This window comes from Molossus molossus, unplaced genomic scaffold (assembly GCF_014108415.1).
Source record: "Molossus molossus isolate mMolMol1 unplaced genomic scaffold, mMolMol1.p scaffold_m16_p_21, whole genome shotgun sequence".
NCBI lineage: Eukaryota > Metazoa > Chordata > Mammalia > Chiroptera > Molossidae > Molossus > Molossus molossus.
The window spans coordinates 10,859,096-10,885,368 of NW_023425357.1; the positions used below are offsets into that span (position 1 = coordinate 10,859,096).

The 26,273-nt window shown below is 53.1% G+C and overlaps 2 protein-coding genes and 1 pseudogene across 2 annotated transcripts; 2 read left to right on the forward strand and 1 right to left on the reverse strand.

Moving 5' to 3' along the window:
* The first annotated feature begins 10,136 nt into the window (after window positions 1–10,136).
* Window positions 10,137–12,348, forward strand: LOC118639477 (galectin-7-like). Its single transcript, XM_036275925.1, has 4 exons — window positions 10,137–10,178; window positions 10,558–10,646; window positions 11,405–11,606; window positions 12,235–12,348. The coding sequence occupies exons 1-4, from the start codon at window positions 10,164–10,166 to the stop codon at window positions 12,346–12,348; spliced, it is 420 nt and encodes a 139-aa protein (XP_036131818.1). The 5' UTR covers window positions 10,137–10,163.
* Window positions 12,349–13,256: 908 nt separating this feature from the next.
* Window positions 13,257–15,199, forward strand: LOC118638897 (annotated as a pseudogene).
* A 4,558-nt stretch (window positions 15,200–19,757) lies between these two features.
* Window positions 19,758–26,173, reverse strand: LGALS4 (galectin 4). Its single transcript, XM_036275785.1, has 10 exons — window positions 26,063–26,173; window positions 25,589–25,677; window positions 23,584–23,788; window positions 21,410–21,544; window positions 20,976–21,002; window positions 20,810–20,851; window positions 20,622–20,651; window positions 20,268–20,356; window positions 19,985–20,150; window positions 19,758–19,906 (listed from the first exon to the last, which is right to left on the reverse strand). The coding sequence occupies exons 1-10, from the start codon at window positions 26,105–26,107 to the stop codon at window positions 19,760–19,762; spliced, it is 975 nt and encodes a 324-aa protein (XP_036131678.1). The 5' UTR covers window positions 26,108–26,173; the 3' UTR covers window positions 19,758–19,759.
* Window positions 26,174–26,273: the final 100 nt, after the last annotated feature.

Genomic DNA, 26,273 nt, shown 5'->3' on the forward strand with positions numbered 1-26,273 from the left:
GCCAGCCTATGCCAGAAATCAGTGATGCTCACACACGCCACTGAGGGACAGGCATGGAGATCCCCGTTTTACAGACAGGGAAACTGAGGCTCAGAAGAGAAAGCAATTTGCCCGAAGCACACAGCTGTGCGATACTCAGGTGACTGTCTCCGGCTTCCGACATCTCCGAAGTTCTGTCTTGTTTATTCTGTCTCTGTGAATGCCTTCCTCTCTGTCACCCTGTCCCTGACTCTGCCTTCCATGTGTTCCTGTCCTGTACTCTCTCCTGTTCCTCATCCCAGATCTATGGCCACTCTCCTACCTAGTTTCAGGACAAGGGGTAGAGGGGGTGTCCTAGGAACCGCCCATCCCAGACCAAGGGACAGAACACGGGGCCCTCCATCCAGGCCTCTTTCCAGCCGCCATAGCCCAGGACTCTAGAGAAATACAGGGGGGGAGGGGGGGCAGGGAGTGCGGAGATGGTTGTGGAAGAGGGAGTGTGGGGGAACTAGGAAGACACCCCTCCTACAGCCCTCCCTTAGGTTCCACCCCCACTGTCACCCCACAGGGGAGACATGCGTCAGAAAGGAGGAGGGAAAATGGGTGGAGACAATCAGACTCAGTACCTAGTCTACTGCCCTCCATTCCCTCCAGACCTCCCGACCCCGAACCCCTCAATACACAGGACGCACCCCGGTTCTGGTGCAGGAGGGGAACAGGCACCCTGGGGAGGGAGGATGAGCAGCTGCACTTAGATGAGGGCTGCAGGCTCCCCATTGGGCAGAGGAGAAAACTCAGGCCCAGAGAGGGGCAGCCTCTCAGCCAAGGCAGCCCAGCAAGGAAGGGCCCGGCCTGGACTGGCGACCGGGACTGTGTGCCAAGGACATGACATCGCACTGGAAACAGAGGACAGGGGGGCTGGGGTCAGGGCACCAACACTCAGGGCGCAGACGGTCCCAGGATGATGGATTCCAGGGCTCTTCCCACAAGGCAGCTGTTTCTGCCCCCGGCTGCCTGCTGGTCCCAGCACAGGTCTGCTCCCCATTGCCTCACTGGGCTGCGTTTCCACAGGCTGCCAACCTGCAAGTCCAAACGTGACTGCTGTGCAGCCCGTGTTTCCATGCGGTCTGCTGTCAGCGTGATTTCTGGCTTCTGTCTGATAACTCAGACGTGCGCGTCCTTGATGAGTCGCATTCATTTGTGCGGATTATCTTCACGTCGGTGCGGGAAACACATTTCAAGAGCTTTGTGTCTCCTTCCCAAATAAGTAGCGAATGTGACCATTTCCCAACGCTCTCCTCCCAGCTCTGCTCACACTCCCAAACCGCGCGCATGCAACAGAGCACTGTGGCCAGTTTGTGGGACACGTCGGAGACCTGAGCCACCCCAATCCCTCTTCTCCGGGTCCCCACAACAGCCCCTCCACCTGCCCCAGGCCGCCAGTCAACAGCCTCACAGTTCATTTGCCATGAAAATAAACAAGGTGGTGGAGCAGGCCAGGTTGGCTGGCTTTCGCCCTCCTTCTGGAAAGAGTCTGCTCATTGTACCCACGGTGGTTGTGGGAGTTGAAATCCCACGCTCTGTCTGTATCAGCTTCTTGGTGACTTTGGCTGTTTTTTTGTACACAGTGAAGATAATCCAAGAGCTGCTTTGATTTTGCTAATGAACTTTCAAATTTAAAAAAAATTATAGATGCATTAAAAAACCTGAGGTTTTTCTTTAAAAAATAAATTTGAAAAACAAACAAACAACAACAAAAAGCCCCGGCTGGTTTGGCTCAGCCGTTAGTGTGTTGGCCTGCGGTCCAGAGAGACCTGGGTTTGGTTCCCGCTAAGGGACTTGCAGTTTGTCCCCGGCCCCGGTTGGGGTCATGTGGGTGGCAGCCAGTCGATGTGTGTCTCTCACATCGATGTTTTCCTCTCTTCCTTCCTCTCTCCCTCTCACTCTGTCTGAAGATGAATGCAAAAATGTCCTCGGGTGAGGATAAAAAAAATTTTTGATTTTCTAGAGAGAGAGGAAGGGAGAGAGAGATAGAAACATGAATGTGAGCCCTGGTTGGTTTGGCTCAGCGGTTGGAGTGTCAGCCTGCGGACCAGAGAGTCTCGCTAGGGGCACATACCAAAAAATAAATAAAATAAAATAAAATAAAAATTCCATTGTCCAGGTTTAAAAAAAAGAAAAAGAAAAGAAAAGAAACATGAATGTGAGATACATCCATCCATTGCCTCCTGCAGGCCCCCCATTGGAGATCAAGCCCACAACCCTGGGCATGTGCCCTGACCAGGAATCCAACCAGGGCCTCTCAGTCCATGGACAACGCTCAGTCCATGAGCCACATGGGCCGGGCCCTTAGCTATTTCTCTAAGCTAGGAAGCCTACTGGATGCCTTAAGTTCTAGTCATAAATATAGCAAGTGCACCTACCCAATCCCTGCCAAGTAATCCTTTTCTGTCGTGTTTTGTTGCTTGATAAACTTATTTCATTAAATCTCTTAAATATTTCAGGGTGCACGGGCATTTTACTTTAGATTGTACTGGAGGTATTTCCATTGTACAATGAGTCGCCAAGTCATAAGGAATTCTTGTCATTTCCATGCTTGAGTTGTGAATATGCTGTTGCTCCTTCCTTCCTTCCTTCCTTCCTTCCTTCCTTCCTTCCTTCCTTCCTTCCTTCCTTCCTTCCCTCCTCTGCTGGACTATTAGGTCCTACCCAGCCCTTAGGTGGGTGAGCAAGGGCTGCCTCCTTGGGGGTGTGGAGGCCACAGGGCCTGAGTGGGCTGAGGGGTCCCCTCTTCCCTGGGGCTGCATCCAGCTGGGGTGTCAAGGAGCAGGTGAGAAGGGGGCTCAGCACAGGGCTGACCCTCAGTGTGTGAGGTTGGGGAGAAAGGAGGGCAGCAGGAGGGGGTACCAGCTCCCTGCAGGGGAAGTGGTGTCAGTTCAGGGGGGCGCCACTGAGAGGTGCTGCACCCAACAGGACCAGTGGGGTCCCCTGTGGAGGAAACGCGGTGTGGGTGTCAGGGTGGCAGACTGGGGCCCTCCTCTCATGCTCATTACAGGGGCCACAGCAGGAAAGGGGCAAAGACCATGCACGTGTGACCTGGGACTGGAGAGAGGAATCTCCTGAGTTAATGGTTTCATGAGCTGTTCTTTACTTGGAGGTCCAATGTCTCTCTTTTTTTAAATAAAGTTTTTATTTAAGATATAAGTAACATAATTCTTACCTTGTAATGATGTTTTTGAAGGTAGTGATGTTCATTCTGTGCGATTAAGACTCCACGTTGCTGCCCTGGACGGTTCGGCTCAGCGGTTAGAGTGTCGGCCCACAGACCAGTGAGTTGAGGGTTCGATTCTGGTCAAGGGCATGTACCTCAGTTGCGGTTTGCCCCCCGCTATGGCGGGTCACGTGGGAGGCAACCAGTTGATGTTTCGCTCCCGCTCTCCCTCCTTCCCTTCCACTCTGGTGATAAATGGGAAAAGTATATCCTCAGGCGAGGATTAAAACAAAGACTCCATGTTGCTCTGCAGCCATCCCACCATCTCTCTCAGAGGTTTCCACCTCCCAGCTCTGTCTCCGCACCCACTAAACAGCCCTCCCTACCCCCCCTCTCCTAGTCCCCGGTGCCACCACCCCGCCCTCCCTGGGAACGGGACTCCTCCAGGGACCCGCTCGGATGAACCACAGCATGTGCCCGTCTGTGCCGGGTGAGTCTGTGAATCCACGTGTGTGTGTTGAAGGTGGGAAATGTGTCCCCGCACAATAGGCCCCGGTGGCACAGGGATTATTTTGAGTTAAAGGCACTTGAGAAAAACCTCAGGGTATTGCTTACTGATTCCAAATAAATACCCCGGAGGACTGGCCGTTAAAGACATGGGTTTTGGGCCCTGGCCGGTTAGGCTCAGCAGTAAGAACATCGCCTGCGGACCAGAGAGTCCCGGGTTCGATTCCAGCCAAGGGCGCGTACCTCGCTTGTGGTTTGTCCCTGTGCGGGTGGCAACCAATCAACGTGTCTCTCTCACATCGATGTCTCTCTCTCTCTCTCTCTCTCTCTCTCTCTCTCTCTCTCTCTCTCTTTCTCTTTCTCCCTCTCTCCCTCCAGCTCAGGTGAGGATTTAAAAAAGAAAAAGAGCCCTGGCCGGTTTGGCTCAGCGGTTAGAGCGTCGGCCTGCAGTCCCGAGAGACCCGGGTTCGGTTCCCGCTAAGGGCACGTACCTCGGTTGCAGTTTGTCCCCGGCCCTGGTTGGTCGTGCGGGTGGCAGCCACTCGATGTGTCCCTTTCACATCGATGTTTCCCTCTCTCTCTCTCTCTTCCTCTCTCTCCCTCCCACTCTGTCTGTACAAAAAATGGAAAAATGTCCTCGGATGAGGATAAAAAAAAATTAAAAAAGAAAAAGAAAAAGATGTGGGTTTTTTAGGATTTGGGTGCACCCCGGGCCAGCTGGCCGGAACATCCGCCACCCAGTCTTTCCGGGGCGGGGTTGCAGGGAGCACAGGAAGGGCCGGTGTGTAGGTCAAAGTGCGGGCGGCTTCTCTGCAGCTGTTCAGTGCACCTGCTTCCCCAGCAGTTTCTCCTGGACCCCCAGCTGGCCGGCTCCGCTCACAGCCCGCTTGCACCACATTCCCACGGCCTGGGGGGGGAGGGGAGCTGGGGGAGGGCCCAGGCTCCCACTTACACACAGCTTCTCACCAGACACCTAACATGCCAGCGCCTTAACCTGGCACTTCCCAGCCTCCGCCCGAGAAACACATTTCTGTCGCGTATAATCCCCCCAGCCGATGGCGTTGCCCTCAGGGCAGCCCTAGGAGGGGAAGGCCGCTCCATGTAGGCTGCCAGCTCCCCATTTTATTCTCGGATCGTCCCTCGGGACGCCCACTTCCCGGATTCAGCCTGTGGGAGTCCCTCGGGTGAGCTCAGATACCTGTGCACCGTGTAATATCTTTACCTGAATCTTCAGCATTGGGGTCACTTCCTGCCACACAGCAGGCTGTTCCCAGCACGTCCCGGTCCCTGACCCAGCTCAGCAAGAGCGGCCCGGGGAGAGGAGGCGCAGCCCGGGCACCAGGTCTGGGCACAGGTGTGCTCACTGCCTCTCCGGGGGCGGAGGCCGGGGCCACATGGGTGCAGGTGTCTGTGATCGTCGTAGGGGAGGCAAATTGTTGCCTGTGCCCTCCTAAGACATTTCAGCTGGCCCGAGAACTAACCTGGCCTGGCAGCCGGACAGACTAACGGAGAAACGCACACACATTCATCGAAGTTTCCATGACACCGAGCCCCCAGGAGGGAACGAAGACTCCGGTAAAGGGTGAAACCTACGTGCTTTTCTATTAAGTTGAACAAAAGAGGCTACTGTGGAAAAGTAACGAAACTGATATGCGGGGAGGCTGAAGGAAGATAAGGATAATTTTGACAGGGCCTGTTTGTATACCATCCTCTAGGTCTCTGTGTGATGATAAGATGTTACCTTCCTTCCGGGAGGGTGGTTTTTTATGGGAGTTTTTTGTTTGTTTGTTTCTTTGTTTTTAGAGAGAGAGTAGAAGGGAGGGAGAGAGAGAGAGAAGCATCAATGCGGGAGGGATACATCCGTTGATTGCCTCCCGTAGGACCCCTACTGGGGCCAGATTGAATCTGCAACCCAGGTAGTGCCCTTGATTGGCATCTAACCTGAGACCCTTTGGTGCGCGGCCGATGCTCTAACCCTGAGCCACACCGGCCAGGGCTCTCCTGGGAGTGTCATATCCTGGCTGCAGGTAGAAATGGGAGAGAGGAATTTGCTTGCTGTACCTACCATTTTGCAAGTGCTTGGAAGTCAAAATAATCCCTGTGCCATCAGGGCCTACTGTGTGGGGACACATTTCCCACCTTCAACATACACACATGGACTCACATCTGCATTGCTTCTCTTTATCCGTATAGACTCACCAGTCACAGACGGGCACGTACTGTGGTTCATCCGTACGGGTCCCTGGAGTAGTCCTATTCCCAGGGACAGAAGGTAGGGTGGCGGCGGCCAAGGGCTAGGAAAGGGGGGGGTAGGGAGGGCTGTTTAGTGGGTGCAGAGACAGAGCTGGGAGGTGGAAAGGATGGATGCAGAGCAACATGTCTTTTTTTATTTATCCTCACCCGAGGACATTTTTTTTTTCCATTTTTTGCACAGATAGAGTGGGAGGGAGAGAGAGGAAGAGAGAGAGAGAGAGAAACATCGATGTGAAAGGGGCACATCGAGTGGCTGCCACCCGCATGACCAACCAGGGCCGGGGACAAACTGCAACCGAGGTACATGCCCTTAGCGGGAACCGAACCCGGGTCTCTCCGGACCGCAGGCCGACGCTCTAACCGCTGAGCCAAACCGGCCAGGGCGCAACATGTCTTTTTTTTTGTTTATCTTCACTCAAGGACATTTTTGCATTTATCTTCAGACAGAGTGGGAGGGAGAGATGGAGGAAGAGAGAGAGAAACATCGATGTGAGAGAAACACATCGACTGGTTGCCACCTGCATGACCCCAACTGGGGCCGGGGACAAACTGCAACTGAGGTACGTGCCCTTAGCGGGAACCGAACCCAGGTCTCTCTGGACCGCAGGCCAACACTGTAACCGCTGAGCCAAACTGGCCAGGGCTTATTGTTGTTGTTGTTGTTTTGTTTGTTAGTTTTTCTTTTTTTTTTTTTTTTTTTTTTTTATCCTCACCCGAGGATATTTTTCCATTTTTTGTACAGATAGAGTGGGAGGGAGAGAGAGGAAGGGAGAGAGAGAGAGAAACATCGACGTGAAGGGACACATCGAGTGGCTGCCACCCGCACGACCAACCAGGGCCGGGGACAAACTGCAACCGAAGTACGTGCCCTTAGCGGGAACCGAACCCGGGTCTCTCTGGACCGCAGGCCGACGCTCTAACCGCTGAGCCAAACCGGCCAGGGCTGTTTGTTAGTTTTTCAAAAAACATGTTTTTAAAAGAAAACCTCAGGTTTTTTAATGTATCTATCGTGTTTTTAATTTGAAAGTTCATTAGCAAAACCAAAGCAGCCCTTGGATTATCTTCACTGTGTACAAAAACCAGCCAGTCACCAAGAAGCTGATACAGACAGAGCGTGGGATTTCAACTCCCACAACCACTGTGGGTACAATGAGCAGACTCTTTCCAGAAGGAGGGGGAAAGCCAGCCGACCTGGCCTGCTCCACCCCCTTCTTTATTTTTTTATTTTTTTTTAACACCTTTGACTTCATTTATTTATTTATTTATTTATTTATTTATTTTTTGTGGTCTGTGCCCCTAGCGGGAACCAAACCCGGGACTCTCTGGTCCGCAGGTCGACGCTCAACGGCTGAGCCAAACCGGCCAGGGCCCCTTGTTTATTTTCATGGCAAATGAACTGTGAGGCTGTTGACTGGCGGCCTGGGGCAGGTGGAGGGGCTGTTGTGGGGACCCGGAGAAGAGGGATTGGGGTGGCTCAGGTCTCCGACGACGTGTCCCACAAACTGGCCACAGTGCTCTGTTGCATGCGCGCGGTTTGGGAGTGTGAGCAGAGCTGGGAGGAGAGCGTTGGGAAATGGTCACATTCGCTACTTATTTGGGAAGGAGACACAAAGCTCTTGAAATGTGTTTCCCGCACCGACGTGAAGATAATCCGCACAAATGAATGCGACTCATCAAGGACGCGCACGTCTGAGTTATCAGACAGAAGCCAGAAATCACGCTGACAGCAGACCGCATGGAAACACGGGCTGCACAGCAGTCACGTTTGGACTTGCAGGTTGGCAGCCTGTGGAAACGCAGCCCAGTGAGGCAATGGGGAGCAGACCTGTGCTGGGACCAGCAGGCAGCCGGGGGCAGAAACAGCTGCCTTGTGGGAAGAGCCCTGGAATCCATCATCCTGGGACCGTCTGCGCCCTGAGTGTTGGTGCCCTGACCCCAGCCCCACTGTCCTCTGTTTCCAGTGCGATGTCATGTCCTTGGCACACAGTCCCGGTCGCCAGTCCAGGCCGGGCCCTTCCTTGCTGGGCTGCCTTGGCTGAGAGGCTGCCCCTCTCTGGGCCTGAGTTTTCTCCTCTGCCCAGTGGGGAGCCTGCAACCCTCATCTAAGTGCAGTTGCTCATCCTCCCTCCCCAGGGTGCCTGTTCCCCTTCTGCACCAGAACCGGGGTACGTCCTTGTGTGTTGAGGGGTTCGGGGTCGGGAGGTCTGGAGGGAGTCAGAGGGCAGTAGACTAGGTACTGAGTCTGATTGTCTCCACCCATTTTCCCTCCTCCTTTCTGACGCATCTCTCCCCTGTGGGGTGACAGTGGGGGTGGAACCTAAGGGAGGGCTGTAGGAGGGGTGTCTTCCTAGTTCCCCCACACTCCCTCTTCCAGAACCATCTCCGCACTCCCTGCCCCCCCCCCTTCCCACCCTGTATTTCTCTAGAGTCCTGGGCTATGGTGGCTGGAAAGAGGCCTGGATGGAGGGCCCCGTGTTCTGTCCCTTGGTCTGGGATGGGCGGTTCCTAGGACACCCCCTCTACCCCTTGTCCTGAAACTAGGTAGGAGAGTGGCCATAGATCTGGGATGAGGAACAGGAGAGAGTACAGGACAGGAACACATGGAAGGCAGAGTCAGGGACAGGGTGACAGAGAGGAAGGCATTCACAGAGACAGAATAAACAAGACAGAACTTCGGAGATGTCGGAAGCCGGAGACAGTCACCTGAGTATCGCACAGCTGTGTGCTTCGGGCAAATTGCTTTCTCTTCTGAGCCTCAGTTTCCCTGTCTGTAAAATGAGGAGATCCATGCCTGTCCCTCAGTGGCATGTGTGAGCATCACTGATTTCTGGCATAGGCTGGCCAGACCCAGAGGCTTAGTAATGGCAGCTGTTGTTGGTTTTTCTTTTCTGTTTCTTTTTTTATCCTCACCGAGGACATTTTTTCCTTTTTTTTTTTTTGTTCAGATAGAGTGGGAGGGAGAGAGAGGAAGAGAGAGAGAGAGAGAAACATCAACATGATAGGGACAGCCCTGGCCGGTTTGGCTCAGCGGTTAGAGCGTCGGCCCGTGGTCCTGAGAGACCCGGGTTCGGTTCCCGCTAAGGGCATGTACCTCGGTTGCAGTTTGTCCCCGGCTCTGGTCAGTCGTGCGGGTGGCAGCCACTCGATGTGTCCCTTTCACATTGATGTTTCTCTCTCTCTCTGTTCCTCTCTGTCTCTCCCACTCTACCTGAACAAAAAAAAAAAGGAAAAAAAACATGATAGGGACATATCGAGTGGTTGCCACCCGCACGACCCATCCAGGGCCAGGGACAAACTGCAATCAAGGTACGCGCCTTTAGCAGGAACCGAACCTGGGTCTCTCTGATGCTCTAACTGCTGAGCCAAACCGGCCAAGGCGGTTTTTCTTTTCTGTTATGTTAATCCTCACCAAGGGTATTTTTCCATTGATTTTCAGATAGAGTGGAAGGGAGGGAGAGAGAGAGACACACACATAGATTGGTTACCTCCCACCTGTGGCCAGGGATCAAATCTGCAACCCAGGTATGTGTCCTTGTCCGGGAATCGAACCTGTGACCCTTCAGTCCGCAGGCTGACACTCTAACGGCTGAGCTAAACCAGCCAGGGCTTTCTTTCTTTTTTTCATCCCTATTTACTGAGCACTTACTGTGTGCCAGGCCCTGGGCACCAGTTCAGGGCTTTGAACATCAGGCAGAAACCCTGCCCTGAGAGCTTTCTTTTTAGTGTTGGTGTTGTTGCATGGTTATCCCTACAGTGTAGAGGCACAAACGGGAATTTCTCGGGAGACACAACACAGATGGTCCTAACCTGGGAGAGAGGGGTCAGCGTTTCAAACCCCAACTTAGCCTTGAAGACTCGTTTTCCACGACAAAATGAGAGAATTCTCTCCGCCAGGACGATAGGGCTGGTGAATGGTGGCTCAATGAGCCTTCCGTTTTTGTGGTTATCATTATTATTGTTGGTGTTGTTAACGGCCTCTATAATTACTATCTGAAAGGAAAGGGCCAGCTAGCCTGGGACCCACAGACTGGAGAAGGGTGAGAGGCACACAGGGAGGGTTTGGCCACCCAGGCCCCAGGGCCAGGGTCTGTGCCAGGTGTGGGTGGTGGGAGTGGAGAGATGTCGGTGAGTCATCAGGCTCAGCCACACCCTGTTTTTACTTAAGGTTCCCGCAGCCATCCCCACCGCCACCATCTGTCCCACCATCCCAGCCATGGCAGGAAGCTCTGTGAGTGTTCTGGGCCTGAGGGTTGGGGCTCATGGACCCCAGGCTGCACTAGACTAGGGGAGGGGCTGGGGCCTGGCTGAGGTCTCCTGTTTCAAAGGAGAAAGTGGGTGGTGGGTTGTGTTGTCAAGTGTCTGGGCGCTGCCTTTGTGGGGTGGGGGGACCCACCACCCCGATGCTCTCTTGTCCTCTTGGTGTCTCTGAATATTTTCTGTTAACAACTCTGTCCCTGTGTCTGACTCTCTTTGTTCTCCCTGAGCCTTTCTTATCTCTGATGATGCTGGCCTGGGACCTGGGTGTTTGCTCCCGTGAGGGTGGGGGGCATCTGTCCCTGTCCCTGGTCTCCCTGGTTCACTGGCCCCTCCCACCCGGGCTCTTGCAGAACGTGCCCCACAAGACCTCACTGCCCGAGGGTGTCAGAGTGGGCACCGTGATGAGAATCCGTGGTGTTGTCCCCGACAAAGCTGGCAGGTGAGACTCCAGTGTGACCCCAAGTTCCGGAGGCAAGGGGTGGGGGGTCTCATCCCAGCTGACTGACTCTTAGAGCCCAGAGATGAAGACCCCAGGGCCACCTTTGTCCACCACGGTTTGGAATTCCCAGGTCATTATAAAGTTTTTGGAATCTGATGTTTTCACAATTCTGTCCCCTGATTTTGGGGTAGGGGTCTCTAAGAATCTGGGGTTCCAAAGTCATTTCAGGGTTCCTACCTATAGTTCTATGACTTCCAAACTGAGTCACCAGGGACCTGGCGATGTGTCCTGTGATTCGGAGGTGCCCTGGGCATCTGAGAGCCTAAGCAACCGATTGTACGGCTTCCTGGGCCCAGGAACTTCAGGCTCCATGAGAACCTAGGGTGTCTGTAAATACTGGGGTCCCTGGTATTGTTCTCTGGGACCTGGGGGTGCCCTAGGAATTAGAAGCACTCTGGCCATCAGCACCATGACTCCTTGCCAACTCCCAGACTGTGGATGTGAAGGCAACGCAGGCCACAGCACTGTCATCCGTGCTCGGTGGATGTGTGTTCATAACTGGCCCGCCTGGAATCTGGGTTCCCTGTCCACCAGGCCACAACCCTTCCTTCTGTGCTGTGTGACATACTCAGGTCCCTGTAATTTGGGTTTGTTCAATGATGAGTCTTAATTCATTGGCCCTTGACCTTGGTCTGGGTGGTTCATGGCTCTTGACAGCTATTCCTCTCCACGCCCCACCCCCATCCTCCCATCACCAGGTTTCATGTGAACCTGCTGTGCAGCGACCAGGAGGGAGCCGAGGCTGCCCTGCATTTCAACCCCCGGATGGACCAGTCGGTGGTGGTCTTCAACACCAAGGAGGGGGGAACCTGGGGCAAGGAGGAGCGAGGCCGTGGCCTACCCTTTCAGCGTGGGCAGCCCTTCGACTTGTTCCTCATCGCTGCGCCAGAAGGCTTCAAGGTGCGTCTCTGCCACAGGGGTGGGCTCCAAGACACCCAGGTCCCTCCTGTGGTTGGGGGAGGCCAGCAAGGCCCGTGGTGGAGGATGGGGGCATGGGCGTGGCCAAGGCTGGGCGTGTCCTCAGTCCCTCTGGCTCCCATGGTGCAACGGTGCAACCTCAGGTGTGTCAGAAGGGCAGGTATGTACAGGACAAGGACGAAGCGAGCAGAGGTGCCCAGAGTGTGGGTGTTCTAGCGGGAATGCGTGGCCCCGACTTCCACACAGACCCCACTCCCTGTTCATCTGCGCCTGAGGTCGGGGCTCCGTGGCAGGGGCAAGGATGGGCTGGGAGACAGGGCACAGGGGCAAGTCCCCGAGGGAGTGTTCCCTGCAGACTCTCCACCACCCAGCGTCACCACCGGGCTCGCTAGTAACACGCACCGCCGACGCTGTCAAAGCGCTCGGGTGCCAGCGGTCGCTCCCCGCACCCCCCGCACACGGGGTGACGGGCACATTCGCCCATTCTCCCCCTGGGGCCCGGGGCCCGGCGGGTTGCGCGGTCGCCCAGGTCACAGGCGCGGGCCCGGGTGGGGAGCAGCCGCGGTGGCCTGGGCACCCCGACCGACCGTCAGCACGCCCCTGCCCGCAGGCGGTGGTCGGGGACTCGGAATTCCACCTGTTCCGCTACCGCATCCCGGCGGAGCGCGTGCGCCTGCTGGAGGTGGGCGGCGACCTGCAGCTGGAGTCGGTGAAGGTCTTCTGAGCGCTCGCGGGTCCGGACCTGGACGGCAAATAAACTCTTAGCCCCGCATCTGGGCGCCTCCTGGTGTCTGTGTCTCCTTCGCGCAGACGAGGGGAGCGGTTCCGAGAGGGGAGGACACTGCCTCGGGTCCCCCGCGATCCCGGGGTGGATCTGCCAGGCCCTTGCTGTCTGAGTGCGGAGGGTCGCGAGCCGCAGGGCCGGGTCCCGGGCAGGTCTTGCTGCAGCACTTGGCAAACCACTGCCTGGTCCCTGGGACTGTGCGGAGATGGGGCATGCGGCCTCTGGTCCCCACGTCTCCGTGCCCCCCCTGGCCTCGGGGTGCCCGAGACGCTCCAGCTGAAGGAGGATCGGGCGTGGCCTCCCGTCTATCCCCAATCGCTTCGCAAAGCAGCAGGTGGTCAGCTGTTGCGGGATCCGGTGGAGTTTTGAGGACTCAAGCCTTCCCTTGGTGCCCCATCCGCGGACCTAACGGAGCCCCACACCTGTCCACCTGCAAACAGGGCAACGAGGCCCCACACGCCTGGTCCGTGGGAGACCCCGACCTCGCGGAGATGGGGCACGAAATCTCTCGGCCCCGGACCCTGCTCTCTGGTCCTCCTCTCTCCGCGCTCCCCTGGCCTAGAAACGCTCGGGTGGGGCAGGGGCAGGGAAGTGGATCGGGCGTCGCCAGCCTCCCATCGGTCCCCTGTCGGGACAAGCCCCCACCTGCGTGCACCCCGGGGCAGACGCATACTGAAAAGCAGCAGGTGTCCCGCGGAGGGGACAGGGACACGAAGGGCTGGGCTCCTGTGTCCCCGCTGTGGAAGCGGGCTCCATGCCCACGCTTCTCCCCTCTAGGGTCCACCAGCTCACGTCCCACTGCCTGGGGGCGATTTTCTGACATCAGGGGGGTCGCTGAGTCAGCACAAATGGCCTTTGGGGTACGGGTGGGGGTAACGAGCACCCCGAACCCCCGTACCCTCCGCGAGGCCCTTCGGCGTGTGGATGGAGCCCCGCACCGTGGTCGGGCCTGGGTTCTCCGAGATGTCCGTTTTTCCTCCCGGCTGCAGGCCGGAACCCGCGCGCCTCGTGACAGACCTTCTGGCTGCAGGCCGGGCCCACCGCGCAGTCTGGTTCCCGGCTTAACCCGATTTAGAGTGTTGGCTGGTTGGACGACCAGGCCCCGCCGTGGGCTTGACACTTTTCAGAACCTGTTTCTCTGAAGCCACCCACCTCAGGCCTGGCCCGTGAGAGTACCTCTCTCATGAGTTACCCTAAAAATAAATAAATAAATACACACATACATACATACATCAACAAATAAATTTAAAAAAGCAAAAATGAGAGTCAATAAGCATAAGCGTTGGAAATCAGAGACTTGCAGCTGGGGCATAGATCTGCTTAGAAACCCACCCTAATGGTGTCTGGAGTTTAGGGTGAAGGCGATGGATGTCAAAGAAAAAAGAAGGGAAACCCTAGCCGGTTTGGCTGGACAGTTGGAGCTTTGGCCTGCGGTCCAGAGAGACCCGGGTTTGATTCCCGCTAAGGGCATGTACCTCGGTTGCAGTTTGTCCCCGGCCCTGGTTGGGTTGTGTGGGTGGCAGCCACTCCATGTGTCCCTTTCATGTCGATGTTTCTCTCTCTCTCCCTCCTACTCTATCTGTACAAAAGATGGGAGAATGTCCTCCTGTGAGGATAAAAAAAGAAAAGAAAAAAGAAGGGAAATAATTACATGGATAGAAGAAATTCCCACTGGAGCTAGCCAGCTAAGTTACTCTAGCTATGGGGTGTGGTTACTGATTAGGAAGAATGTCCAGAATTATCAGTCCTTGTGGCCAGGACTTCTGCTTTCCTAAGGGTTGTTTGCTTGTAAGAGGCAATGTTGGTTTGGCCCAGTCCAAAGGTTATTTTACCCTGTTCAAACATTTCAAAGGTTCAGGGAATAACACAGGCCAGGCAGTTCCTCTTGTGAGGGCTGCTCCCTTTTAAAATGGCTGCACTTGCCCAGCCGGTGTGGCTCAGTGGTTGAGCGTGGACCCATGCACCAAGAGGTTGCCAGTTCGATTCCCAGTCAGGGCACAGGCCCAGCTTGTGGGCCCGATCCCCAGTGGGGGCATGCAGGAGGCGGCCAATTGATTGATGTTCTCTCTCATCGATGTTTCTATCTCTCCTTCTCCCTTCCTCTCTTTCTAAAATCAATAAGGAAAAATAAAAAAATAAAATAAAATGGTTGCACTTGAGGCCGCCAGCAAGGAAGCGACTTAATTAATTGCAAACAAATGAACTTTGACTCATCAAAATGGAAATATATACAGGGTGGTGCAAAAGTAGGTTACTGAAAATGAATAGACTCCAATTTCGATAGCACGGCTACCCCTGTCACGGGTAAGTAATCTTGGTGTCGTGGTGTATGTGCTCCTCCGGGTTGTGAATTTAAAGATATTAGAAGAAATATCCCAAAAGACACAGAACTAAAGAGTTATGGTACACAGGACATATCTGTTTCTGCACCAGAGGGTAGCTGTCAAAATACGAAGTCCCAAACCTTTTGGACCGCTACCAGCTTCTGGAATTATCACTCATCACCGCCCAACCCGAGTGGAGGGACTTCTGACATAGTCACTCACTGTGAAGCAATGAGGAGCTTGCCATTGGCCTTAAAAACAACCTAGAAGTCATAAGACACAATTATGGAGGAGCTGGGAGACCTTATCTTTGGCCACCTGTCTCCTCTGTTATCTGTCTGATACAGTAGTATCAGTGCAGCAAGAGAGAACATGAGGATCTGAACCAGGACAATTATTCTCATGAGTTCCGGGTCGAACTAGCTGCACATCTGTCATCGAGGGAGTCACTATCAATGTCTCTAGATAAAAAAAGAATAAAATTATATATATATACATATATATACACACACACATATATGTGTATATGTGTGTGTGTTTGTATATCCATGTCTGAAATGTAAGAGTTCTCTAAATAATTTGTATTAAAGTGAAACTACTAGTGTTATTACCTTGATTGTGAGTGTGTATGTGTATGTGAAGGCCCAGCCCAAACAGCTCAGTTGGTTGAGCATCGTCCTGTGCACCAAAAGGTTGCCAGATTCCCAGTCAGGGCATATGCCCAAGTTGCTGCTCCATTCCCTTGTCTGGGCACGTACAAAAGGCAACTGATTGTCCGGTCAGTGTGGCTCAGTGGTTGAGCATCAACCCCTGCACCAAGAGGTCGCCTGTTCGGTTCCCGGTCAGGGCACATGCCCAGGTTGTGGGCCTGATCCCCAGAGGAGGGCATACAGGAGGCGGCTAATTGATGCTCTCTCTCATCGATGATTCTATCTCTCCCTCTCTTTCACTTCCTCTCTCTCTAAAATCAATAAAGGGGAGAAAAAGGCAACTGATTGATGTTTCTCTCTCTCTCTGTCTCTCTCTCAGCATGTCCTCAGGTGAGGATTTTTAAAAAACATGTAAAGAGAGTCCTAAAACTTTTATTGACACAGACACAAAAATGTCTCCACTTATGTTAGCTTTTCACAAGGGGTCCCCTCTTCCAGCCTGAGAAACCCTGATTTCCCCTGGTCCTCCAGGGCTTGCTGTTGAATAACTTAGTTTTTACTTTTATTTGTATGTCGAGTATTATAAATACATATTTTTTCAATTTCGTAAAGATAACATGTACACATGGTACAAATTTCAGAACTATGCTCTGGAAAGTACAGTTATTGGCACAGCCGGAAGGTGGTTGGGGTCCTCGGACCCATCCCATTGCCTCAACAGTGGAGGTGATAAAATGCACTTCATCACAACTAAAGCCTTAACCTCTGAGAAACAAACTGTTAAGATAATGAAAAGGCTCACCACAGACGAGGAGTAAATATTCACGGGACATAGATTTGACAAAGGACTATATCCAGAAAATATAAAGAACTCTTATCTGATCACAAACAAATAATTATGTGTTTCTAGTAGCAAATTTGTAAATTCATTTCAGAATAAATTTTTAAAATGTTACACACACACACACACACACACACACACACAAGAAAGTCCTTTTTTTTTTTTGTCCTCATCTGAGGACATTTTTGTATTTATCTTCAGATGGAGCAGGAGGGAGAGAGGGGGAAAGAGAGAGAGAGAAACATCGATATGAGAGACACATAGACTGGTTGCCCCCCACACGACCCCAACCGGGGCCGGGGACAAACTACAACCGAGATACATGGAACCGAACCCGGGACTCTCTGGACCACAGGTCAACGCTCTAACGACTGAGTGAAACCGGCCAGGGTAAGAAAGTCCTCCTTTATGAGAGTAAACTACTGTTCCCTACACCTTCATTTCTTGTGTATCTTTCCAAAAAATCTTCCGTAAACACACCCATACACAGTTTCTCTGCCCTCATTGCACAAGCCGTAGCATCCTCCACCCACTGACCTCATTTTTGACACTTAGCAATTTATATGTGTCTGACTTCACTTTTTAAAAATTAATTTATTTTTATTACAGATGGTTTTCCTCTTTTCCCGGTTGACACCCTCCTCCCGGTCCCCACCCCTCCTATTTCATTCACTTCACTTCAGTGCTCCATTGCGGAGGACACACAGCATCCACCACAAACCGTACTTCAGGGAGTCCTGGGACCGATGTCAGCCTGTAGCTTTTACCCTTTTTTTTTTAATCCTCACCTGAGGACATTTTTTCCATTTTTTGTTCAGATAGAGTGGGAGGGAGAGAGAGAGAGAGAAACATTGACGTGAAAGGGACACGTCGAGTGGTTGCCACCCACACGACCCAACAAGAGCTGGGGACAAACTGCAGCCGAGGTATGTGCCCTTAGCGGGAACCAAACCCGGGTCTCTCTGGACCGCAGGCCGACGCTCTAACCACTGAGCCAAACCGGCCAGGGCAACTTTTACTCTTTTTATAATTTTCTTTCTGGTTACAAAATGTATGTATGCTTATTCCAGAGTTATTGTTTTTTTAAGTTCTCCATCTTTTTTTTTTTCTTTATTGATTTTAGAGATAGAGAAAAAGAGAAAGAGAGAGAGATAGAAACATCGATGAGAGAGAACATTGATTGGCCGCCTCCTGCATGCCCTCCACTGGGGATGGGCCCACAACCTGGGCATGTGCCCTGACTGGGAATCGAACTGGCGATCTCTTGGTGCATGGGTCGATGCTCAACCACTGAGCCACACCGGCCAGGCTATTAGAGAGTTTTTTGTTGTTGTTTTTTTTTTTTTGTCCTCACCCGAGAACATTTTTCCATTTTTTGTTCAGATAGAGTGGGAGGGAGAGAGAGAGAGAGAAACATTGATGTGAGACACATCGAGTGGCTGCCACCCGCACGACCCAACCAGGGCCGGGGACAAACTGCAACTGAGGTACACGCCCTTAGAGGGAACCGAACCCGGGTCTCTCTGGACCGCAGGCTGATGCTCTAACCGCTGAGCCAAACAGTCCAGGGCTATTCCAGAGTTTTTAATAACAAAATTGAAATCAGCCCCAATTTCATGATCCAGCTAATAGTCACTGTTAATATGTGTGTGTTTCCTTCCAGCCTATTTATTTTCTGTAATAGTTTATATACTTTATACATTTGGGGAGAAATTATCTACTACTGCTTGTGCCTTTGTATCCTAGTTAAGAAATCTTGAACTGGCTGGGTAACTGAGTTGGTTAGAACGATGTCCTGATACGCCAAGATTTTGAGTTCGAGCCCCGGTCAGGGCACATACAAGAACCAACCAATGAATGCATGAATAAGTGGAACAACAAATTATCTCTCTCCCTCTCCTTTCCTCTCTTTCTCAAATCAATCGATCAATAGTTTTTTAAAAAGAAATATTTTCCCATCTCATTTTACAAATGTTATTTTTTGTGCTTTTTTCCTAGCTGTTTTTAGCATTTATGTTATGTCTTGATCCATTTTGTTAATTTTTGTGTATGGTGTAAGGGTGGTTCATTTCTCACGATATGTTGAAATGACTGTCTTTTGCCCCATTGAATTACCTTGACAGCTTTTTGTCAAAAATAAATTGGCCCGGCTGGTGCGGCTCAGTGGTTGAGCGTCGACCCATGCACCAAGAGGTCACCTGTTAGACTCCCGGTCAGGGCACATGCCCAGGGTGTGGGCCCTTCCTCAGTGGGGGGCATGCAGTGCAGGAGGCGGCCAATCGATGTTCTCTCTCGTCGATGTTTCTCTCTCTCTCTCCTTCTCTTTTCCTCTCTCTAAAAATCAATAAGGGGATAAATAAATAAATAAATAAATAAATAAATAAATAAATAAATAAACAAACCACTGCCCTGGCTAGTGTGACTTAGTGGATTGAGCATTATCCTATGTACCAAGAGGTACCAGTTTAATTCCTGCTCAGGGCACATGCCCAAGTTGCTGGCTTGATCCCCAGTAGAGGGCGTGCAAGAGGCAGCTAATTGATGTTTCTCTCCCTCTCCCTTCCTTTCTCTCTAAAAATAAACATATTTTAAAATAATAATAAATGAATTGACCATTATGTGTGCGCTTATTTCTGATTCATTGATCTATGTGTCTCTCCTTATACCAGTGCTACATTCTGGTCCCCGAAGCTTTATGGAAAGTCTGGAATCATGAAGTGTAAGTATTCTTTCTTTTCAAAATTGTTTTGATTACTCTAGGTCTTTTCTATTTTTAAATACATTGTAATTAATATTCCTAGGAAAATTTTATGACTGTTTCTATGGAGCAAAAAACATTTTCCATGTCTTTCTAGTCAGCTTAGATAATTTCTGACTTCCTGGGGATTTGTTATCCTTGTCTAAGTTGACTGATTTTTTGGCCTAAACTTTTCACAATATTTTCTTGTAATCCTTTGTATTTTCTATAGGGTCATTAGTGGTGTTCATTCCTTTTTTTTTTTTTTTAAATCCTCACCTGAGGATATGTTGTTGCTTTTATTGATTTGAGAGAGAGGATGGGGGGGGGAGAGAGAGAGAGAGACATCAATCAGTTGCCTCCCATATGTGCCCCAACCAGAGATCAAACCTGCAACCCAGGGATGTGCCCTGACCAGGAATCAAACCCGCAACCCTTGTGGTGTAGGGGACGACGCTCCAGTCAGCTGAGCCGTCCAACCGGGGCTATTGATGCTCATTCTTGATTTTGGATTATAATTTCTATGAGGAGAGAATGAGTGGATACACAGAAGACCCCAGATCAGTGTTCGGGGCACTGAGGTACCTAGATTTATTATAATGGGAGGATGGCTGGACAGATCATCGGATGGCTGAACGGACAGTGTGTGACTGAACCAAGGAATGAAGGAACAGTGGTGGGACAGTGAACGGAGTCACGGACACTCGTTAGACACTCAGACAGTTTATTGGGGGTTTAGAAGGGAGTCTTCTTCGGTCTTTCTCTGTGTGTTCCCAGGGGTTATGGTCCCAGGAATAGATCACATCTGGACGTAGGACAAGGTGACGTCGCCTTCGATCTCCACAGTGTCCACCCTCTGGAAGGCCGGGAGGCGGTGGGAGAAGTCGAAGAGGTGCTGGCCGTTGCCGTAGACCTTGAAGCGATCGATGCCGCAGCGGATGGACAGCTGCGGGAAGAGGGGCAGCATGAGGCCACAGCCAGGACAGAGGCGCTGGGAGGGCAGGGGACAGGGAGCCAGACTCACATCAAAGAACAGGCCACGGCCAAACGGGTTGTAGGTGAGCTTCTTTTCCTCGGACCCCCACGAGCCATTCAGGTAGCTGTTCCGAACCACGATGTCCTCGCTCAGGCGGGGGTTAATGTGGAGAGCCACGTCCCCCGAGGACCACACCTTGAAGTTGATGGCAAAGCTGGGGACAGAGAGGGAGATGGGAGTCAGAAGGCGGCCAGCACCTGGCTCCCCAAGGGAGGGGGGGACTGGGGGCTGGGGGGAAGCTGAGGGGCCCGCCTCCGTCCCAGTTCTGTACCTCTTGCCCGTGGGGGGCACATAGCCCTTGACGATGATGGTTTTTCGGGCTGTCAGCCCCCCCTGCAGTCTTCCCGTGAAAGGCACAGGCTGTGAAAAGAGAACATGGGGTCCCGTCATCTCTCGGGTCACCAGAAGTCAGATGCAAGGGCAGATTTTCAGAGAGGGGCCCCTGTTCTTCCTGGGAAATGTCCCCAGCCCCTGGCCCCTGCCCCACCCTGCCCACCAATTCCTCCTTCTTCCCATTTTCCACCCCCAACCCCCCGCCCTCTCGGGGGCTCCCGGTGGATCAGGGCCCCTAACACCCCCACTTCCCGCTTCTCCACCACAGAGCCCTAACTGCAGGGCTCCTTACCGGGTTGAAGGTTGGGGGTCCCTCCATGGTCTGTGAAGTGAGGAAGAAGAGATATTGTTCTGTAATATTCAACACATGTTTAGGACACACCGAGGTGCATCTCTAGGTGCTGGGTCAGTTCCCCTGGGGCCGGCCTCTCTGACCCGCCTGAGTCTCCTTCCCCACCACCGCCCCGCCCTCCCACTTACAGGCAGGCTATTCAGCGGGGGGTTGTAATTCTGTCCCAGGTCCTACACGGACAGAAGAAGGGCAGGAACACTGAAAAGGACTGGCGTCCTTCGGCTGCCCCAGGACCTCCTCAGCCACCAACCCTCACCTCGAGGGGACACTTGTCACCCACCAGCAGGTACTTACTGGGTACGCCGGAGTAACCATGGGGGTCTGTGGACACAAAGGGAAAGGAGGTGATGAGAGAGACTCCAGATAGGGCCTGGAGGGTGGTCAGGGAGGCCTGCCCTGGGGCGCCAGCGCCACCCAGGGAACTCCGGGGTCAAAGAGCGGCACCCAGCAAAGGGTGCCAGGAAACAAAGGAACGTGGGAATGAATTCGTTAAAGAAGGAAGCAGCCCAGGCGGGCAGCTCAGTGGGTTAGAGCATCATCCCGATACGCCAAGGTTGTGGGTTTCATCCCCAGTCAGGGTACACACAAGAATCAAACAATGAATGCATAAATAGTGGGACAACAAATTGATGTCTTTTGCTCTCTCTCTTCCTTCTTCTATCTAAAATCAATAAATTGAAAGAAGAAAAAAAAAAAGGAAGCAAATAAGAGCAGGAAACCCTACACACCTGGTCTGAGGCCGGCTGGCCTCCAATGAAATTGATTGATTGAAGCTCCAGGTCCCCGTCCACTTGCAGGTGGGTGACCATCTGTACAGGCAGCCGGTGCCCGAATTCATAGAATGGATTTCCATTTATCACCACCTGGAGGGCAGGGTGAGGTCAAAGTCAGCACCCATGACCTGGGGACAGTAGAGACAGGAAGCAGGGAACAGGGGTCTTTTGAACATGGAGTCAAAAGTCTCGGGGGGTGAGCTGGAATAGCCTCAGAGTCAGAGGTCAAGCTGGGGTCAAATGTCAGCTCACAGACTGGTAGACAGGAGGGAACACAGAATGTAGTCTGGGGGTGGAAATCAGGAGACACTCCAGTCGAAGTCTCATTTGAGCACCAAATGAGTTGGGTTGGAGGTCTCGCTCTGACACATCTTTGCTGTGTGACCTCAGGTAAATCAATTCACCTCTCTGAGACTTTGCTTCCTCATCTGTAAAATGGGGGCTCTCTGTGGGATTGTTGGGAAGGTTAAAACCCAGCAAAGCATGTCGGAGGCACGGTGCTGAGCAGTGGCCGTGGCCGAGAGCTGGCTCGGCAGGACCACGTGGCTGCTGCTCCGTGCTAAGCCCTCCCTGGTGACACCAGCACGTTGATTTTCTCACAGCTCCGTGAGGCAGGACAAAGGATTGTCCCTGATGTTCAAGACAGCAGAGGCTCCAGGGGATAGAGTGGCCAGCTTGAGGTCACACACTGGGGAGTGGCAGAGCCCAAACTCCGTCCCTGTCGGTGCAGCTTCCAACCACGGTGCTGAACTCCGGAGATGAGGTTAGAAATCTGGGCCCATATGAGGGCGGATGGAGTCCAGGTGGGAGCCCAGCCCTGCAGTTCCCCTCCAGGGGGCTCCCCGCAGGGCTCACGTGGGACACGTGCACAGGTGTCTGCTCAGTGTCATTTATGGGGATCCGGACCCGGGGGTGGAATACACTCGGAGTGGGGAGGCCAGGAGACCCGCAGGAGCATCAGAAGGCGCAGACCAGGTGTGACAGCAGTGAGGGGCAGAAGCAGAAGGGGACAGCACAGCACTGAGGCCACACACACATACTTAAAAACACAAAGGCAGAGAAATAGATACAGGCTGAGAGCAGCCAAATAAAGGCCACCCCTGGGGGCTTCTGGGACTGGGGGGGACAGGAGGGGACTTCTGGGACTGGAAGGGGTTTGTGTTTGGACCTAGGTGCCGATTACATGGGTGTGTTCTCTTTGTGAAAAATCAAGTGAGCTGTGTACACAAGGCATGCACTTTTCTGTACCTGGGTCACACTTCAGTGACACATAAAAAATATCTGCACAGCCCAGCCAGCATGGCTCAGTGGTTGAGCGTTGACCCACGCACCAAGAGGTCGTGGGTTAGATTCTGGGTCAGGGCACGTGCCTAGGTTTCATGTTGGATCCCCAGCGGCGGGTGTGCAGGAGGCGGATGGACGTTTCATGTTTTCCTCCCACATCCATGTTTCTCTCTCCCTCTCCCTTCCTCTCTCTCTCAAATCAATAGAAACATATATTTTAAAAAAATACTCGCCCTGGCCGGTTTGGCTCAGCAGTTGGAGCGTCAGCCTGTGGACCAGAGAATCCCAGGTTCGGTTCCTGCTAAGGGAACATACCAAAAAAAAAAAAAGATAAAAAAAATACTTGCACAATAGCAACTAGTCACATGGATGGGTCTCATTTGCACCCCGATTCAAACAAACTGGAGAAGACAGACAAGGCTCTCGTGGCTGTGTGGCCACACGAAGCAGGGACTGTCCGTTTCCCAGGTGTGGTCAGGGCAGCATGACTGTCGACAAACACTGCCGTCTTTGTGAATGACACTGTGACAGCTGGGCTGCGCTTTGAGATATTCGGGAGGAAAGGTGTGAGTGGCCGGGCGGAGCTGCCAAGGGTTCTCCGCGGACAGGGGACAGGGCGAGGGCAGGTGATACACGTTAACATGGTAGGTGCAGGAATGAGGATGAGAATAAATAAATAAAGAGAACATTTTTAATGGGCAGGAAAGAAGGAAAAAGAAAAAGGATGAGGGAGGAGGGAGAGAGGGGGGAAGGGAAGGAGGGGGGAACAGGACGGGTGGGAAGGAGGGGGGGAGAGGGGGGGGGAGAGGGAGGGGGAGGGAGGGGCCGGGCCAGGCCGCACCGACCTTGTAGTGCTCCGCCAGCACCATGAACACCAGCTCGAACGGGGAGCCCTTGCGGAAGGGCATGCTCCGCTTCTTCTCCTCGCTGCCCCACTGGCCGCCCTGCTGCGAGTTGAAGACCACCTTGTCCCAGCCATCGAAGCGGGGATTGAAGTGGAAGGCGATGTCGGACCCTGGGCCCTGACCCACCGCGAAGTTCACGGAGAACCTGGGGGGACACGAAGAGTTGTCGCCCTGGCCGCACCTGCCAGCCCGGGAGACCTCCTCCGGGAAGTCCTCTCTGTCCCACCTTGTTCCAGGGTTCGTGACAGGCCACCTGGGCACTGCTGATCCATGACAGGAGGGGTGGCCATGCCCCTGAGTTCCAGGAGGCAGGTTCCCACCTCCACCCCTCACTCACCCCCTTCCTTTTCCTTTTACCCCACTCCCTTTCCTTCCTACACTCCACCCCAGCCCCCCTCAAATAGGACTGCTACTGGGGCTCCTGGCTCATCTTCAGTCACCATGGGCCGGGCACTGTCCTAAGGGCCCTGCGCCCATCAGTTCAGGCCTCTTGCTCCCTCTCTGGCCTACAGGCCATTCCCCGGGAACACCCAAGTCAGAGCACCCCCCTCATACCAGCATCCCCCAAATTATTCCAGACACACACACACACACACACACACACACAGATCTTGTGACCTTCGCACGGGGTGTTCTCTCTGCCTAGAATGCAATTCCCTCAGGTACACCCCGGGCTCCCTCCTCACCTCCCCCAGGTCTTGCTGAGATGGTCCCTCCCAGGGAGGCCTTTCCTGGCCGCCCTATTTAAAGGGACAGTGCCACGCCCCTCTCCCCCACATCCCTCCCCACCTCCCTTCCCTCCTTATTTGACTCCATAGCATTTATAACCATCTGACATATGAGTGGTTCATCTAATCATTATTTTACTCTTTATTTTGTTTATTTATTTTTAAACATATTTTTATATATTTTTCTATGGATTTTTTTGGGGGGGAGAGGAAGGGAGAGAGAGATAGAAAGTTTCTCATCGATGTGAGAGAGAAACATCCGTTGGCTGCCTCCTGCAGGCCTCCTACTGGGGATGGAGCCCCAGACCTGGGCATGTGCCCTGAGGGAGTTGAACCGGACCTCTCAGTTCACTGAACCACACTGCCTGAGCTATTTTATTATTTATTGCAACTCATTTATTTTTTATCTGTCTCCTGTACTAGGATGTCAGCCTCCTGAGGGCTGCCCTGCAGGATCTTTGTCCTCAGTGCCCAGGCACAGGGCGCAGTCAGTGAGCAAGGAGACAACGGACACAGGAGCAACAACGCCATGACGTCAGCTCAGTTATTGCCATTTTAAGGCCATAAAAAAAACAAAAAAAAAAACAAAACTAGGACTTACTTTAGTGCTTACTTTCTAGTTCTACATCTTTTTTTTTTATCCTCACCCAAGGACATTTTTTTCATTTTTTGTTCAGATAGAGTGGGAGGGAGAGAGAGGAAGAGAGAGAGAGAAACATCGACGTGAAAGGGACACATCGAGTGGCTGCCACCTGCACGACACATCCAGGGCCGCGGGAACCGAACCCGGGTCTCTCTGGGCCGCAGGCCGACGCTCTAACCGCTGAGCTACACACGGAATCCTCAAAACAATCCCATTTTACAGACAGGAAACGAAAGCACTGAAAGGTACAGTAGCTTTCCCAGTCACATGGTGGTGACAACTGGCCCGGCTCTGGCTGCGATTTTTCCTCAGTTCCAATCCCCAGCAGCCCAACTCTGGGGCCCCCTCTTATGGTGAGCCTTCCTGACCCTTCCCAGCCGCCCCCCCACCCCCCACCCCGGGCTCTCCTTATCTGAGCTCCAAGCCCTGGACTCCCCAGATTAGGCCTGGTCTTTTGTCATCAGGTGTGGTGGACTAGAGCCCCTCCCCAAGCAGGGTGGAGGGAGGGAAGGAGACTGGAAGGCCCTGTGTGCAGCCCCCTCCCTGCCTTGCCTGGCCTGGGGGCGGGTCTTACCTTTTCATGTGCTCACTAGCCACTCCTTGGATGTAAACGGACATTCCCACGCTGAGACCTCCGGGGATGGGCTTGTTGTAGGGTAGAGTCTGTAGAAGGGGTGGAGTGAGGGGCCTCGAAGGTCATGGGCCTGTTGCAGGCTTTCCCCCTCATGGAAGAGCCAGCCCCCTACTCCTTCAAGCAAGGGAGAGGACACTGAAGGGCGAGGGAGCAGCGTGAGGATGAAGAGGGCTGAGAGTCTGTGCCCTGGCCGGTTTGGCTCAGTGGTTAGAGCATTGGCCTGCGGTCCTTGGCCTGCGGTCCCGAGAGTTTGTATGGACATAAATAGTCTGAGTGACAGGGTGGGTGCCCCAGGGTCGGTTGGGTAAATCAGACCCAGGGGTAGGGTGGGCACTTCCGAAGTGCAGGGTGAGAGTAAATTGGAGCATTGGGGGTCAGGGTGGAGTTCAACCAGGGCCTGGGCCAGTATCTCACCGGGTTGTAGGTGGGCTGGTAGCCAGGTGCAGGGACAAAGGCCATCTTGAGAGGCTGGGCTGGTGGCTCGTCCTGGGAGAAGAGCTGCCAGTCGGAAATGGAGACAGGTGGCAGGTGGCGGCTGGTTTTTATACCTGAGGTTAAGGGAGTGGCAGGCAGGGCAGGGTTCATGGGGTCCCTCTTTTTGAACACCCCAGGCTCATATCTTCTC

Coding starts and splice junctions, on each gene's coding strand:
- LOC118639477 (XM_036275925.1), top strand. Junction 10,647..11,404: donor GTCCCCGACAAAGCTGGCAG/GTGAGACTCCAG, acceptor TCCCATCACCAG/GTTTCATGTGAACCTGCTGT. Junction 11,607..12,234: donor CTGCGCCAGAAGGCTTCAAG/GTGCGTCTCTGC, acceptor CCCTGCCCGCAG/GCGGTGGTCGGGGACTCGGA.
- LGALS4 (XM_036275785.1), bottom strand. CDS start 26,107: ATGGCCTTTGTCCCTGCACCTGGCTACCAGCCCACCTACAACCCG. Junction 21,003..21,409: donor GCCAGCCGGCCTCAGACCAG/GTGTGTAGGGTT, acceptor TTGTGTCCACAG/ACCCCCATGGTTACTCCGGC. Junction 20,151..20,267: donor GTGCCCCCCACGGGCAAGAG/GTACAGAACTGG, acceptor CTCTGTCCCCAG/CTTTGCCATCAACTTCAAGG.